The sequence below is a fragment of the Pavona decussata genome, unplaced genomic scaffold, assembly GCF_977016875.1.
Source record: "Pavona decussata unplaced genomic scaffold, jaPavDecu1.1 SCAFFOLD_190, whole genome shotgun sequence".
In the NCBI taxonomy this organism is placed as follows: domain Eukaryota; kingdom Metazoa; phylum Cnidaria; class Anthozoa; order Scleractinia; family Agariciidae; genus Pavona; species Pavona decussata.
Genome location: NW_028145599.1, coordinates 814,337 through 831,754, shown reverse-complemented (window position 1 = coordinate 831,754; position 17,418 = coordinate 814,337). Strand labels below are relative to the sequence as shown.

Here is a 17,418-nt window from a genome sequence, read left to right as displayed (position 1 = left end):
GCGTAAAACGCGAAATTAACTGATCAAAACGCAAAGAAACAGCTGGGGCCAAGTTTCAGAGACAATCACACGGCCAACTAAAGTTTGAAAACCTCAGTGAGAACATCTCAAGCAGTTCCTGTTTATATGATTGCTAGCTGTTCTGCGACCTTCATACACACAGAACTTACGGAGATGGACAAACTTTCATTTGGTGATTTAGGCGTCGTCCACACGTATCCGGAAATTTGTGAAAACGCAAATTTTTTTTTACGAATAGGGCTTGCGTCCACACGTATCCAGCGTATTTTCCGGCCGTATCCGGAAATTTTTGAAAACGCTCTCCAGAGTGGAAATTTTTTTATCCGATACGAATACGTATACGTGTGGACGGTCGTATCCGGAAATTTTTGAATACGCTTTCGTCATTTTCTTGGATCCAGTCTTCACGGCGAGCATTATAAACAAACATGGTGTACAGCAAGCCGGGTTGTAGCTTCTTTGTTAGTTGCTCTGATTTCTAGTGTGATACCATGCGTTCAGATAAATGCAGCTGTGATAAATTTACACAACCAATACGTTAGAGATCCACAGGATGTTTTGAGATTGTTATTCTGGACGCGACCAGGAAGGACAGGCGCATAGTGGGACAATTTTATCAATGGCACAACGATCGAAGAAGAACGGAGAGAGAATTTTAGAACTGGGCTCTAGAGCAAATCAGAAAATTTCCGGGTACAATCCGATACGTGTGGACGGCTGAAAACGATTTGAATACGCTGCGTGTGGACGCGAAAATTTTCGCATCCGCAAAAAAATATTTGCGGAAAAAAAAATTTCCGGATACGTGTGGACATAGCCTAGGAAGTCCTTGGTGTGACGGAGCCTTTAGAAATTGGCCCAATTTCTTAAGGCTCGGAGTTTTGCTCTTAAATAACGGAAAAAACAGCACGTTTGTAGTGAACACTAAAAATGATTGAATGGAACGATAAAGAACAAAGAACGAAGAGAAGAAGATTTATAGTTACGAGTTTCTTTTATGGTTTTGGTCGTAGAAAAGAGAATGGAATACAGAAAATAACAAACATCTTCAGAGTCAGTTGTTAGAGTATGAATTTGAATTTTATTATGTACAAGTTCAACGCAGTCCCTAACCAATATTTTCAAGATATCCACTGAAGTCTTGTTTTGATCTTAAAAATGCCTCACATTTTCTTTTTAGCTGGTTGGGTGTATGTTGATAACAATTTCTCTTGTCCCTCGCCATATCCTATGCAAAAGAAAGTTAATCAAGACAAGCTACTAATAAAAGCCTCCAATTCTTCATTACTCAGCATTTATACAATAAGGGAAAGAAATAACATCTTCCTTACAGAAGGAACTTTGAGCATTAGTTTCTAAAGGAACTGTTGAGCCAGGGCATAAATGGCAGAGAAGCACTCCTGGGGGAACACTCAGAGACGATCTTTAAAAAGCTAATCTTCAAAGTACAGGAAAGCTGACCAGAGGAAATCCTGCTGTCAGATCACGAATGAGTTCAGCATCCACATGGCTGGTTTACTACAAGCACAGTAGTACACTGCATGTTACCAGTTCCTATTGTGTTGTGATGGTCAATCTAGCTATTCTATTTTTAAAACTAAATATTACATTTGCTGATGGAAGACCCAGAAGATGGCCTCCCCCAAGCATACACTTACAAACTCCATCAGAGGGGAATATGATTTGACTTGATCATTTCACATGATAAGTTAGTTGTCAGTCACACAAACTGAGTCTTTTATAACAATGTTTTTTTTGTATAAAATTCTCAACCTTTTTTGGGCATACACATTCCACAAGCCATTTAGATAGCTTCTTCTATCTTGACAACAGTCATGAGCTTTTTGTTTGCTTCTTGTAGTGTATCAAAACAATTTTTCCTGGCATATTTAGCCCAAGAAAGCTTTTACTGTCCTAGACACTGTTACATTATACAACCACATAACCCAGCGCACTGTAGTAACTTCCATTATTTTAATTTCAACATCCAACTGATGCTTATTTTATACCAACACATGAATATATTGCCTATTTATTAAACAGCATTTAGTTATTCACCTTGTAGTTATTTCCATGGTCTTGAATAAGTTGCCATAAAAACTGTGCTTCACCAGGTGATATATGTCTTTCACGTTTGACCTCGTTTGCTGACATTTTCTCAAATTCTGTCATTGAAAAGAAGTGCATATTCAGTCGTAGTATGTGCTGCTGTGTAATTTTATTCTCCAACTCTGTTAAAGATGAGTAAACTAACACAATGTTATATCATTTTACAGTGCCAATTAATACCACCTTGATATAGGATCTCAACAAATTGAAGTTTTTTAAATCATGATTATTTCTTAAAGCATTAGTATCCATAGTCTCCCACAGTCTCACAGACGCTCTTTGGCTTGTCACACAATCTTTTCTCCCAAACGAACATCTGCTGTAAATGCCTGTTGTTGGGGAGGAAAGATTGTGTGATGAGCCAAAAGAACATCTGCAAGGGAGGCTAAAGTATCCACAACCTTAACAAAAAGGAGCAATTCCACAATGCTAATTTCATCACCGTTAACCCAAATAATGAATCCCATAGATTAGATCTCTAGACAGTTTATAAAGTTGACAAGAACTCTCTTGGTTTACTCTTATTGCATAACTGAATACATAATGTATAAACCTGACTAAATGTCCACTCCTCTCAGAAACATCTTTCTCAACATCAAAACAGAATCATCAACATACTTTTCCTTGATAAAATTCAAGACCTCCCCCCTCATACTAATTCCCTTAATTTGGAAATATATTTTTTTAGATAACTAATTTTAACTTCAGTTTATTTCAAATATAGCTCCTCAATTGACAAAAAAAAGCTATAGCCCACATAATTATTATAAGGTATACAATAAAAATAATCACTTTCTCTTAAATCTCAGGAAGACATTTAAGAGTTTAGGAAGTCTTTGAACATTTAAGACAAAATCCTGATTTTTTTGCTTCCTCTTGTCTCTTGTATAACCTTACCTTTAATCACAGCTGTTGGTTCTTTATCTACTTCCATTTCTTCAACTTGAAGCTTTTGACCCTGCAAAAGGTAATAAAATAGCTCAATAAAATAATATAAAGCCACATGTGTTAACTTAACAATACAAAGGTGCATGTGGTTGTAAAGCCACATATTCTTTTGACTATTTGTTATCCTCTGCATTAGTACTCTACTGTCTACAGTGAAGTCTTTGTATTTGATTTTTCCTTTTAGAAAAAAAAAAAGTAACTTGGTCTCCTTCCCTCAAACCAATGTTGTGTCCATTATGAAGCTGAGTTAATCATTAATGGATTACCGGTAGTCATTTTCAGCAGTTCCCATCCCCCCTCCCCCCAGGCTGACCCCCAGTATTAGGTGTTTTTCAAAACAAACCGGCAAATGGCCCATGGTACAGCAAACAAGAAGTTAATTTCTTTATTTCTGGTCTAACCTACATCCTGCATCCTGATCAAAGCTAATTCAGGCCATACTAAGTCCCACATGAAATGATTCAGAGGATTAAGTCTGCAGAGTATGTTTAAGTGCTAAAGGGAATCCATGAATTCCCCACTGAGTGTTAGCCCAAGTAAGGAAATGGGAGGTCGCACAACACAAAGAAAAATCTCCGACCTCGGCAGGAATTGAACCCACGACCTCCGGATTTGATGGTCCATTGCTCTACCAACTGAGCTACGAAGCCAGATGGGAACAAATGGTGGGTGATTATGGTGGTAATTGTAGCAATGTAAATGTGAAGGGTACAAAATGAATAATAAATTATATTGTGCCAATAGCACTATTGACACAAATGATGGATCTGCGGATTAACTCTACAGTGTATGTTAAAGTGCTAAAATGCCTTATATTGTCAGTTCCTAAGCCGCAGCATGATACCAGCTTCTGTGTTCTGTATCTTTTAGCTGGCAAGGACATTACTCTATTTAAAGGGTATGAATTGACAATTACTTTAAGAGGACTAGAACGTCTGTCTCAGCATGTGTCCAATATGGCACCTACAGTCACCACAGAAATTTTGTTACAGTTAGTATCATTAGTAAATTTAACAAACCCAGTGGATGTTACTTTTATGTCTCCTTTCCTTTGTATGTTTTCTTACTAGCAAGAGTTTCAAACATAGTTCCTAAGTCTGTTGCGTCTTTTCCACCCTCTATGCATTTGTGTCGAAGTGACATTGTTCCTACTTCCTTGGGTCGAGTAGTTTTATTTAAGCATACTAAGACTATTCAGTCAGGGAAAAGGTGTCATTTGTTACCATTACTGCATATGCCCCAGTCTTCTCTCTGCCCAGTGCAGATGTACGAGCTTATGTGTTCCCTCGTACCGACTGTTTCAAATAACAATTAATTTATCTTGATAACTTAGAGTACTGTGTATTAGTAATGTTGGCTTTGTAATTGTTGCAAGTAACATCATTGTCATTGTGTATAGTAGTTATATCTTCTATACTCGAATTTTTGCCCACGCAACACTCCTGGGTCTGAGAGATTAATTCATTGATTTGTATGTTACTTTAGGTTTTGCTACATGTACATGTAACTCCACAAATAAACCTCTCTCTCAGCCAACAAAGGAATCTCTGTTTTTATTTGATATTGTTTTGCGTTACTCAGGAGAATAAACGACTTGTCTCTGATACACTTTTCTACATATTGGACAGTTTCATAATTTGCAATTGTTCTTCATTCAGCAAAGACAAATACAAGAGTCTTACATAAACAACAGCGATACACTCAAGACAATCAACAGCTACTGACCTTGGGTTTACCCTTTGGAATTGGGACTGCAGCATTGGCGTCAAAAGCTAAACCAAGAGCCCGAAGATTCTGCTTCAGTGTTTTCTTTTGGTCCCAGTTCTTCCGTAAAGTTTGGCTTTAGGATAAAAAACGCTGTGAACAAGCTGCCCTACAATGTATGAAATTACGAGGCACTTGCCTTCGTTTTAATACATGTTATATTGACTTACTTTAGCACCTTCACTTTCTTATCTTTCTTCTTTCTCTTTATTCCGGGTTTTGTTGTATTAATGCGCTTTTTCCGCTGTGCTTTCTTCCTTCTAACGCCCGCCATGTGCACTGAAGTTTCACAACAACACAATATCGCCAGGCGTTCCTAGCAGAAAAGTACTGGAATCTAATCGTTCCAGATTCTCTCGTTCAGAGATTTATTAAAAATGGCGGCAGGCTGTGAAGAAGAGGAAAAGAATTAACAACTGTTTTGGGAGCAAAAAATGCGAAATGGAGTCAAGAGATGAACAAGGAAAAAGGCTTTCATCTGCTTCGCAGCGTCAGAGCTCTGAATTTTACCCTAGTGAGTCTACAATCAACTACATTTGGCAGGTATTTGCTTTAAAATAATTGCGAGTCATGTCTCACATTTTGCACGTGTGTTTCACATACCGCACACACTTGAGTGAAAAAAATTAACATCGCGATATGGAATTAATAATATTGCTGTTCAGGAATCGACAAGTGCACAAACTCGGATCTCGCCAGCAAATATTTTTTACAGATAGTACAGCCTGCCTTTATCAGGAGTACAGTTGTAAGCTTGAGCTTTATTTCTCACATGCATGGTTGTAGTTAATTCCACAAGTTACTACCCAGAAACAAGGTAAATGTTATACGATCATTGTTTTTGCTAAAGATTGAAGTATGGTGTGTGAAAGATGTTGTTCCGAGCTTCTATACATTTTTGTCTCAGTATCTCCACCGACTTTAATTTGTACAGATTGAAGCTTTACAGTGTATGTGCACTGTGCACTGGAACAATGCATTTCCTTGAGCATGCTTGATGAGTTTTGTATTTTCTCCCAGCTAATTAATGAAGTCATAATCAGTCGTAATCTACATGTATATTTTGTAGCCTATATTTATTTATTTAAGTCAATCAATGTTCTTGGGAAATAAGAATGCTTTGTTTTTGACATTTACATGTACTGTACTCAATGGAGACAAATTACAACCAACATTTGCATGTCTTGAGAGTAATGTGGAAATGATATGATATGATATGATAATCTTTATTTATCCATGGTACAAAATTTGTCAGCTTTAAAAATGCCTAATACTAATGGTAAAAGGTTTTGAAAGAAAAGGTTTTAAAAAGCAATCTGAGGTTTGCTGTAAAGATCAGCAAAATAATGGAAAATACCTCATAAGAAAAAATCTCAATGTTGATGTTTTGCCGATTTTCTTTTAGTTGATCTAGTTAGATACGTTTTCAACCCTCCAATCAAAGTCTCCTATGGGTCAGACCATGAATAAAAAAGATTAACATTGAAGCAGAAGTTAAATTAAAGCAGGAGAAAATGCATGCAGCCAATTTGAAACAAGACTTTACATGGACAGCAAATGGTGATGATCAGTGGCCAGAATCTGTGACAACCTGCATCTTTAAAACACATGTTGCTGCCTTCCATGTGTAAACATCAACTTGAATAGCTGGATAACATTCATCTAAGATGCCGATGGCAACTTTAGAATTATTATCCAATTCACCTCTTTCTTTGCTTTCGCATCAAAGTTAACAGGAAGTTGATTATCTTGAATGCTACAGTACTGTTGTCAAAATTATTTTTTTAAAGCCAAAATAATGTTAATGTTTGGTTTTATCAATAGAGCTGATAAGGTAATTGGGTCACTGTGAAGAGATTTGAGTGCTGATGTTTGAAGCATTAGGCCTTCACTTTGACAAAGGGCTAACGCTTGATATGTCAGCACTCAAATCTCTTCACAGTGACCCAATTACCTTATCAGCTCTATTGATAAACCAAACATTCGTTTCCACTCCCCATCGACGCAGCACCACAGTGTCTTTTGAAATTAACCTTCTTATCCAAAATAATATTAGTTTGTTTCTCATCATTTGCAACCAAACAGAGTTGAGTAGTGTTTTTGTATTGTTCTTCAATTTTCGCTTTATTGTACTGTCCAAGGTACAGTACAGTAATCTATTGGCTAGACATGTCTGCTACATGTGCATCAGTAGCCCATTGATTTGCTGACACCTGGTGTGCATTACAGGTTGATTTATTTTTGTTAAATCATTTTTATGTTATGTAAAAGTGAGTCAATGATGCGCATGTCACAAGTCGAGAGTCCCATGTTTACTAAGAAGTTTACCTGACTTACGAGTAAAATGTACCCAAGTAATTAGCAGAAAATGTTTATATTGTACATAGCAATTGAGTGAGTAAGTAGTCATGTGCTGTCCAAACTCACTTTTAGAATTTGTGAATTCATGTGCAAGTCAAAAAGGAAGTAAAAACGAATTGTGTTACTTTGAACACCCTTCCCTCATGGGACATCTGGGACAACACCATAACATTGATGACTGTGCTTTACATTTACACTGTAGAATCAACATTCCCTTTACCACATGCTAGATGCTTTTGATATTACAATAATGTTAGGCACATGTCAAATGTAAATTTAGCGAAAAGTGATGATGCAACAGAACTCCAGGAATTCAGAAATCCGATACAGTGAGAGCATTTGACCAGTGTGACTGTAGGCCATGGGTTTGACTCCCATTGGAGACGGGTTTACCATTTTTTCTTGACATCTTTATGCATTTTTTCATTTAGTACTCTCAGCAAGGGCACGGCTTTGATCCAGATGCAATGAACATAGCTGTAGATACTCAAAGGGAGGCCAGGGAGAAGGCTCAAAGGTGGGTAGGATAAGATTAACTGATGTATTTAGCTGCCGTCCATATTATTTTATTGTCTGTAATAAGGAGGTGTCTGCAAGGCGTGAGTTGACTGTATTTCATTTCCATAAATAAGCATGTACTAGTTTTATATGTTGGTTGCATTATACACTTCACCAAATTATTAGATGTAACTTCAAGAATATAAGTAATGGAAAAGTCATTCAAAATGACCAACTTAAATGCACTGAAATTAAAAAGTGAGTTTTCATGATGGTTTTTAACTTTAAACAAATAAATAAATAATATTATTATTTGTATAAAATAGAACTGGTTATAAACCCCTCAAAATTCTCTAAAATTTCAAACTGCCTGTAGAAGCTGCTCTCACATTAGTCATTCTTTTAATTTATTCTTTAAGTTAACTCATGATATAATTTTTTTCTGAACATTCGGTCACATAACCCAAGTTGCAAAGGGTCTATTGAGCCATTTTTAGTTATAATAATTTATTATTTTTTAGGCAGCTATACTTTAAAAATGTTCAGGTCATTAAATGTTTGAAATGTCGGTACATTCACGTAATAACAACATATTTCAATCTTTTGGTAATCTGTGTCATATGATAATAATTTTCTGAATTTGTTTGAACAGACCAGAAATGAGACAGATGTTTGGTCCCATGCCAGCTGAAGTAACAAAAGTCAGAGAGGTAACAAACATCTTGTGATGTTATTGATCCTTAGTTCTGTTTATCAGGTTGTAGATATATATATTTTGCAAGTCAATTTGATCTTTTGAACAGTCTGTCTTCAGCTTGGTCAGTTTGTTCTAATCTATAATAAATTATAATACAGTAATAGCCCGCGTATAAGGACCTGAATTTTTCAATTTAGCCTAAATAGGTTCTTATATAAGTGGTTCTTAAAGCAAATTTAGGCTACCAAGGTTCTTAAAATATAAGGTTCTTTATATTTTCATATAAATTTCATCTGAATATATTATATATATAATAAATATCATCTCATAATACAGAATAATGGCAAACACAAAAGACATACAACATGGGATTTAAGCTTGAAAGAAAAAAAAGTTATGTCAAGTTACTTTTATTTAAACCCGTAGGTTGAATACAAAATGACCTGAAGATCAAATTGACGTGGAACTTGCATGTCTTCTGTTATTACATTTCATTCACAACATTTACATTTTATTATTAATGTTAAATGTAATACCTTGCAATTTCACACAAATGTTTATATTTTACTTCATTTTATTTGTTTATCTTTTCAATTTAAAAGGAAAATGTAAGCAGCACATTCAAACGAAGAAGCCACATTAAAAGATGTATCCTTTTGGTAGATGTTTGCAAAAGTGGCTTCGGCTGTCAAAGATGCCATGTATCCAGAAACATGATCTTCAGGCATGGTCAAAAAATTTGGGACACTGCATTTTTTTGTCCATAAGACATCAAAATTATTTTAGTCCAACTTTCCCTAAATAACATTGAGAGTCAGGAATCAAACATGCCTTAGACATCTGTTACAGTTTATGGGTTTCGACATTGTTCAGGGGGTGTAACAGGAGAGTAAATTACAGACTTTTCAAATAATTTATACTCAAGAAAGGTAATGAAAAGGTAAAGTGTTCCCAAACAAATTGGCCAAGTACAGTATACAACATACTGTACCAGGCAAATTACTGGTATTTACTTGGTGTTTATGAACTGGGTTAGGGGGATCTTTCAAGTTTGACTTGAGTAAGTAGTGATACACTGTAAGTAAGGTGTTGATCAATCTACACATCTAATGAGTTCCAAACTCACCAGTGAATATTATAGCTGAAAATAGGGGTTCCACAACTTTTCTGAGTCAACTTGCAAAAAAGATGCAGAAAAAGGCATCAAGATATATGGTGGAAACCAACTGAATTATTTAGTATTATTTATTTGTATTATTTAAACCACTTTGTTTGGCCTGAACAGAAACGCATGAATTTTCTGTTTGGGAAACCAATTTACCATCTGGTTGATACATACTTGTATGTTTATGACCACTTATTTATAATGACATGGATTTGCTTTGTCATTTATTATTGTTTGTGCTCATCAATGCCAGTATGTACTATTTAATTAAGGATTTGGAGATCGATAAATCTAATTTTAGAAAATACAGTGTACTATTGTCAGTAAAACAAGCAATATAATTATCACTCTTTTTTGGTGAGTCAACACTGATCAATGTAGATTTTCTTAACATGGACACAGCACTTCATCTGTTGGATGAGGCCATTGCAACTCCACGGCAGCCACTGCACACTGCATCATCTCTATTAAGAACAGTCAACACTCCAACGCCACTGCGTCAACAGCCAGTATCAGCACTCAGGCATAGTGCATGTATGTTTAATGTGCAGTAATCAGTGTTTTAGATAAGGTTTTCCTGTATGCTCATATTCAGAATGCCTCACAGGGGAAACAATACAATGTCAGAAGAATCTGATGCCTCAAGCAGAATCAAAACCATGACACCATGATCATATGATGGATGCTCCAACCACTGCAGAGTTACTGAGACAACCACATGCAGTAGTGTGTGCTAACTGCAACAAGCTCTAAGTAGTTTACTATTTTGAATTAAAATCTCCATAAATAAAGGAAAATATTTCTGTTGAAATATAGATACTCCTAGTGGCACATCATCCGTTGCAGATACTGACCTCACCACTCAGGTACAATTAATTATTTTGTTTGATTTACATGTATACTGTTAGAAGTCTTGTTCATATTGTTATTGATAATGATCTTTTAGGTAGTGGGTGATTCTTGTCATGAATTAAAAATAACTTAATATTTATTACATAAGGCACCATTTTGACTGTGGTTTTGCTGAACATAACAAGTTTTCAATTTCAATTTTCAGGTAGAACTTAACGTAATATATCAAACACAAGGAAGAGTGTTTCATCAGATATCCAAACACTGAGAAGTAAGTTGAAAAAACGAGGCGCAGCCGAGTTTTTTTAAACGACTTCGAGGTGTTTGGATATCTGATGAAACACATTTTCGAGTGTTTGATATGGCTTCTCAAATGATCAATAATTCTTGGAGAAATTCAAGGCTAAAGTTGGAAAAATTTTATGGTAGTTAGGATCACATATCCAAACCACGGTCACGGTAGTGATTTTCTTTGTTTTCTCTTGATGAATTATTATTGAGTTTGAGAAAGAGATATCAAAGAATGATGAAAGTGCACCATTGTTGCTTTTTATCCAGTAGATTGCCTATTACATGTATTCTAATGTTTTAGACCGATTTGAACAATTTTGTCCTTGCTTTCTCCTGAGAAGGGCACAATGCTACAGGCTGTAAGTGATTTTGCAACTCAATGAATACGCATACGGAAAACTGAAAAATAGATGGTTTTGGTTAGTAAAGAAGAAATGACCTTGAACTAGATTTAGCACCTGATCCCCGGATTTTATCGTGTTTCTTGTATAAATTTTGCTGTTCTTTTTCTTGTAGGATGTTTCCTATCTTAGTGAAGGAGTGTCGCATGGTCCACTGTCTTCTCGACTACCACCCATGTCTACATTGGTAATTTGTTACAAATGACTTAGTGAAAGAGAGCCATGTACCAAAGCTTGATTTTGGCTAAAGTGTCAGAAATGTTTCAAACTTGTACATTTATTGCATAATAATATTTAAGGCACTCAAGCAAAGTTCTTCTTCTTTTAAGCTCTGTGGAATGTTTGTGTCCTATAGTGCCTGCTCTGTTGCTTGTGAAAATGCCATGCAAGTTTATTTCACTTAGCTGTTCTTTGAGAAGTTGCTCTGTTTTTGGTTTACACCTCTTTTATGCCAAGCCCTCACATGTTTTACTTTATTTCTATGTTCATATGAGTTGATCACGTGTAGCTGATCTTTGTGTTTGTCATGTTACAGGGTTCCTTGTCATTCATGGAGGATAGTGGATTAAGTCAACCTTTAATTCCCAGCAAGCCACTTGCTCCAGGTGCTGAGGTATGAATGAATATAACAGAAAAGTACCTGATCCTGTTAATGGATTCCTATCAGGATCAATGTAATATTTTTCCACCCACACAAACTGCTCTCTCAGTTGCTTTTTCAAGTGACTGATTATGATACATTACTATGGATATTGATGAACTTTGTGATGTGGCAATGTCTGACAAATTGCTGGAAGCTCATACCCAAAATCTATGATTTTGCACCTCATGAATCCAGCTTTAGTGGGGATGACCTGGGAGTCCTCCATTCCACTAGGATATGTACCTGATAATAATATTAGGTAGTTTTCCTGCATTTTATCAAATCACATGATTCATACCTTGGCTGCTTAGACCAGGGTGAATGTTGTGCACGTCCCATGCCAAAGATATGCCAAAACTTTCCAAGCTCCAAGCCCCCAAAGTGCCTAGCCAGGAAAATGTTATGCTGACCGCTTGGTATAGGTGGTGTGACCTACATGTATGGGAACCATATTCAGCAAGTACAGTGTACTAAGAAGTGTGATTTCCATTCATGCAAAATGTCTTTCTTCTTGTTTGCTTTTGTAGGACTTTTCTCCTGGAAGTGCTGTAGAGTTATCTCAGTTAACAGAGAATGTTAGTATTCTGACAGAAAAGGACCCTGTGATTGCAGGTCAGTGTAGATGTGTTTTGTTTGAGACTTAAGCCATTAGGGATGTTATATATATTTCCATTTACAGTTATTCTATTTGTCTGACAATGTGCTGACAGGACAACTGAAATTATGGCAACTTGATAAACAAATGCACTCATGCAGTGTTTAAGTACCTTGCCCTGTTCCCCTCAACAACAGGAACAACAGCTACAAAGCTTTATTAAAATTATTACAAGCAAATAAATTAGTGCAAAAATACTTCCACCTGCAAGTAGTTAACTAACCAAGGCAGGGGAAAAGAAAAAAACAAATATCATACTAAATAAAAACCTTTATTATAACACTTAAGCTGTAATAAGGTAACTCTAATGTTAAGGTTTATGGAAGAAAATAATGTAAATGTGCAATAAATATAACTTGGATTGTAAAATACAAGTAAATTATTTGGAGAAAGAAGTGAATTACAACAACTATTTTACAGTTAGACTTTACTTGTAATGAGTAGACCGTAAGTAAGTTTCACTTAACATTTAAGAGTGTCGTACAACTTATAACATGCAGGGTAACCTTGCATCTGCAGCTTTACTGAGTTGCGGAATTAAGAATTAGTGAAACCCTTGTTTAATCTCCAGCCAGTTCAAGCTTGTTTGAAGAATTCATGAATGCCATGGCATCATATCCTGACACAAGGCACATTTTTGATGTGATTGCCAGATATGAAAAGGTTAGAACAGTTGAAATTTTGTTGATGTACTAAGAAATAATTTGCCCAGTGGTTGTGTGTTTAACACTTTTCAAACAAAGTTGTTGGCAGCCAAATTAAAAAAAAAAACAATAATAGCCCAACAAGGTGCTATTTCCAATGTGATCATCTGTGTGTGAGTTGCTACATTTAATGTAATAATCTTTAGTTGCAGATCATGTTTTTTTGCATATAACATTTATTTTGCGTTTTATTTCACTATCCCTAAACCTGGAGTTGAAATTCTTTTTCTAGGCATGCAGACAGCAGCTGCGAGTTCTTAATGGGTTAATTAGACAATCAACACCTGGAAAAACAAAGTAAGTCTGTTTTATCAATTGCTTTATTTGTTGGAACATGTGAAATTATTATTCTTCTACAGGATTATGTTGGGATGTCAAATATTAGAAAGTAGAGACCACACCTTGAAATAATTCTGTTAAATCTCAGCTTTGTTAGGCACGGTTCATACGTCAAACTTTATATGAGCCGAACCTAATCATTTGGTTCGGCGCATGTAAAGATCGACGTATGAATCAGTTAGGATCGACAGATTTGTATTTGGGTCGACCCGCCGTTCTATTCGACTGCGCCAGTCGAATAGAACGGCAAAAGTTCGACTTCGATTCAGATGTCGACCTTAACATGTGCCGAACCAAATGCATACGTTACGTATAAATTATATAAATTATATCTATCCCAGAGGTCTGCGCCTTCCATGGCGGGAAAAGAGGAATGTGCTTTTTCTTCTTGTTTCGAAACAACTAAATATACTTGTCTGAGATGCTGATGATTAAAAAAAAAAAAAAAAGAATCCATTCTTGATGTGCACACGCACTTCAAACCGACAGAGACTTTCCAATACAGGCTATATCAAAGGCAAGGCCTCAAGGCTTCTCAAAAAAAAAAATCTTCAAATACAACATTTGAAGAAACCATTACTCTATTCAAACAGAGATTACGCTACAGAGGTTACCTCGAAAACCTTAAAGATAAAACTCTTTCAGAAGTCAAATTCCGCGAAAGAATGTCGGCACTACAAAACAAACAAAAAACGCGCAAAAACATTTTGCCGTTTGTTACGGAATATCGCCCTTCTGTGCCTAACCTAAAACAATTTAGTAAATGGCACTTGATAGAAAATCAGCCTCTGCTAAGAGAGATCTACAAAGAACCTCTCCTGCTTTCATACAAAAAATGGAGATCTTTGAAAGACGTACTCGTAAGAGCAAATTAGTTTTGAAGGTCATCAGTATTCTTTCTATCTCAACCAATAGCGGCTGTGTTTGACCTGTCTTCATTATTTTACGAAACAAGCTCTTCCATGTCAGAATTCATCTTTCCCGCCATTTTGAATCTTGTTGAGTAAAAACAACAGCCGCTGACCACGAAAACCTATTTTCTCGCTTTATCTTTAATTAAGTTCGACTTCAGTTAGGTTCGACGTCTGAATCAACTGCCGAACTTAATTATTTAGGTCGACCTTAATAGGTATTAGGTTCGGCTCATGTAAAGTTCGGCTTATGAACCGGGCTTTAGTCTGTTAAAACATAAAGTTCAGTGAATTCCTGGATGGAATGCCATCACCAAGAAGAACTATTTTTTGTTATGTACATGAAGATTTCCATTACATCTTCATTTTTAAAGAGCAATGATACTACATTGTATAGACTTAATTGATATTGTACAGCACTGTATAGCTAACATTTTAATGTGGCTGTTGAATGTTGATCAAATGTAAATGTCATATACATGTACATAACAATGCTTTGGAAATCTTCTGTTAAATCATCTAAAATTTTCTGAAAATAAGCTGAAATATCTACAGACAATCTTACATGTATGTCAATGTTTGGAAATATTTGAAAAATCACCAGAAACACATTTCTATTAGTACTGTCCACAGAATAAATGACCAAGGAACAAGTGAGTGGTCTAACCCTAAACTTGCTTTTTTTCCTGATGTTTATTAATATGTAAGTTTTATGTTTGTTGTAGATTTTCCAGGCAAGTTGATATATTATATCTCATTTCTCAAGAAAGCTACACTTGGAGACTTGTTGGCTCATTATACAGGTCAGTCAAATAGTTTATTTATCTTTTCTTACCTATTAGTGATTTGTGCACCTGTACACTTTCACACTGCATGCAAAATGTCTTCATGTTCTTGGACTAGATTTAGAACAAAAGGCTTATTAACAGTTCTCTCTTGGTGATTAAAGACTTGACATATAAATTTTATATTGCTCAGTGCTGATTTGTATTCATATTGGTGACAATTAGCCTTCTACGCAGACACTGTTTGGGCTCGTCACACATTCCTCCCCCATGTTGGGAAGGAATGCATGACAAGCCCAAAGAACGTCTGTGTAGGAGACTAGGTGACAATAAGATGGACAGATTAAAAAGTTCTGAGTGGTAGGTAACTGTGAACAGAAGTCTCCTATTGGACAACTGTTAGCCAATAGTTTGCCAACACGTCCATAAAAATAAATAATGCTTAAATCAAGGAAACTGTCTGCTAACAGATTGTTGACAAACAGACAGCGAAACAGACAGTAACAGAGTTGGTCATTAATTTTTCAGCCAGCATACACCCAATAGGTCTTTTTCAGGAGCTGTGAGTCATTTTTACCAAATCATGTGTATAATACTTGAGTATATTGTAAAATGATCATCATCAGCATGGCTCTGAAACTGATTTTTGTTGTTCTTATATAACAACTTTATTTAAATAACAATCAGTAAAGAAGAAATGCAAACGGGGTGCCAACAGGGAGGAACCAAATCCTTCATTATCTTGAAGTGTTTTGTTCCAGAAAAATGTGTTTCTGGCCTTCTCTTTGAGTCTAAATATTTTTGAGCAAACTTTATTACATGTGACAAATAAACTAAATTAAACTGAATGAATTACTACCACTCAGCAACTGATCAGTAATAAAAATTAATTACTGGTTTAAAATAATAATTTTGTTATTATTATTATTTTTATTTTATGTTATTGTATGTTATTTTTATGTTTTATTGTATGTTATTGTTTATTTTTTATGTATGTTATGTATTGCTTTGTGGCAATCATGCAGCGCTAAAGAGATGTTGCACCTGATCTCAAAAGATATTTAATATTCAATTTACTGTAGCCTTTTTTTTTTTTGCTTTAATTTGCCTGTTCAGTGATCGACTTCAGAATGGAATGTTTGATGATGAGGCCATGCTTACAAATTTTGTGGTGGGTACAAAACATCTTTGTAAATAATCCATTCCAAGCGTGATATTTACATGTACCAGGTTTCCTCTGCAGTCTTGTTTAAGAAAGTAACATATATTCAGTTCTTTAACATAAGGAATACTACGCTGCATGCTATCTTCATTTAGGTAGATAATTAGACCTCTTTCTTTAATTACATCATCTAAATCTAAATATAAATGTCTTAATGCGGCAAAGTCGTGGGACAACACGCCAACTCTCATGTTTGTTCCTTTAATCATTTCAATTTCAATTCATTTCCTTGTAAACATGCCTAATTGGCCTTGTTATAAGCTGTCCAATTTGTTCAACTTAATTACATTACTATGACTCTGTAAATATAGATCTATAGAGCCAAAATATTGTAATTTAAATTTTTTCTTATAAGATTGTAATTAATCAAAACTTCATTATAAAACAATGATAACCATCCTTGATCTTGTTTTATTCATTTTGGACACTTTAAACTTCGATTTAAGGACGCTGGCTTTTTACGCACTGTATAAATATAAATTTATTGTCAATATTTAGTCTGTCTGGCTGAACCACAGATTGAAAATGTCAGAGCAAAGTCACCAGTTAACCAAATATTTGTGGGGAGCTGTTCTTTCATTTGTCCAATAATTTTTCTGCATTCTCAAAGAGTTATGTTAAATGGTTTTCAACCAAGTGTTGCAGGAATTGTGTCTTATTTGTCTCATAAAAGCTACTAGTGCATGTAACATTTCTCTATATAATATTGTGTACATGTGTGTATTTTAGGGAAGAAATTGGAGTGAAAAGAGCATTGTAAACAAGCTCTATGAAAGAGAGGCTTCTACCAGGCAAAACCAGGTATACTCTATATGGTAAATGTATTTGGATCTGGACCAAATGTTGACACAGACTGTGGATTGTAGCTAGCTTGAGTTTGTAAAAAGAGGAGTGTTCAGACTGTTTCACCTTATAATTAGCAGGTTGTGAAAATAATTAGCTTTGAGGTAGATCTTAATAACCATCTGATGGGTTAAGTGTTAGAAGACAATTGACTCCATCAAAATGTTTGTTAGTTACCAGCAATAATGTGAGTAATAAGCAGGTAGTTA

At 35.4% G+C, this 17,418-nt stretch overlaps 2 protein-coding genes and 1 non-coding gene across 4 annotated transcripts in view; 1 reads left to right on the top strand and 2 right to left on the bottom strand.

The window, feature by feature from the left end:
• Nucleotides 1-1,075: 1,075 nt before the first annotated feature.
• On the bottom strand, nt 1,076-5,146 carry LOC146462220 (nucleolar protein 16-like). Its single transcript, XM_085085957.1, has 5 exons — nt 5,013-5,146; nt 4,804-4,918; nt 3,028-3,088; nt 2,080-2,186; nt 1,076-1,249 (listed from the first exon to the last, which is right to left on the bottom strand). Exons 1-5 carry the CDS (start codon nt 5,114-5,116, stop codon nt 1,130-1,132), a joined length of 507 nt encoding a protein of 168 aa, XP_084942083.1. The 5' UTR covers nt 5,117-5,146; the 3' UTR covers nt 1,076-1,129.
• Trnad-auc (transfer RNA aspartic acid (anticodon AUC)) lies at nt 3,655-3,728 on the bottom strand. The gene has a single exon. It is a non-coding gene; the product is annotated as a tRNA-Asp (tRNA).
• Nucleotides 5,147-5,191: 45 nt separating the features above from the next.
• The window catches only part of LOC146462219 (nuclear pore complex protein Nup107-like), a 29,962-nt gene continuing 17,735 nt past the window's right edge, over nt 5,192-17,418 (top strand). For both annotated transcript variants that reach the window (XM_085085933.1, XM_085085932.1), the window contains exons 1-14: nt 5,192-5,385; nt 7,635-7,720; nt 8,354-8,411; nt 9,001-9,046; nt 9,966-10,097; nt 10,380-10,429; nt 11,223-11,294; nt 11,643-11,720; nt 12,278-12,362; nt 12,977-13,068; nt 13,342-13,406; nt 15,085-15,162; nt 16,261-16,315; nt 17,096-17,167. In XM_085085933.1, the coding sequence (XP_084942059.1) occupies nt 5,284-5,385; nt 7,635-7,720; nt 8,354-8,411; nt 9,001-9,046; nt 9,966-10,097; nt 10,380-10,429; nt 11,223-11,294; nt 11,643-11,720; nt 12,278-12,362; nt 12,977-13,068; nt 13,342-13,406; nt 15,085-15,162; nt 16,261-16,315; nt 17,096-17,167 (1,071 nt within the window). In that variant the 5' untranslated portion in view covers nt 5,192-5,283. The remainder of the gene's footprint in view (nt 5,386-7,634; nt 7,721-8,353; nt 8,412-9,000; nt 9,047-9,965; nt 10,098-10,379; nt 10,430-11,222; nt 11,295-11,642; nt 11,721-12,277; nt 12,363-12,976; nt 13,069-13,341; nt 13,407-15,084; nt 15,163-16,260; nt 16,316-17,095; nt 17,168-17,418) is intronic.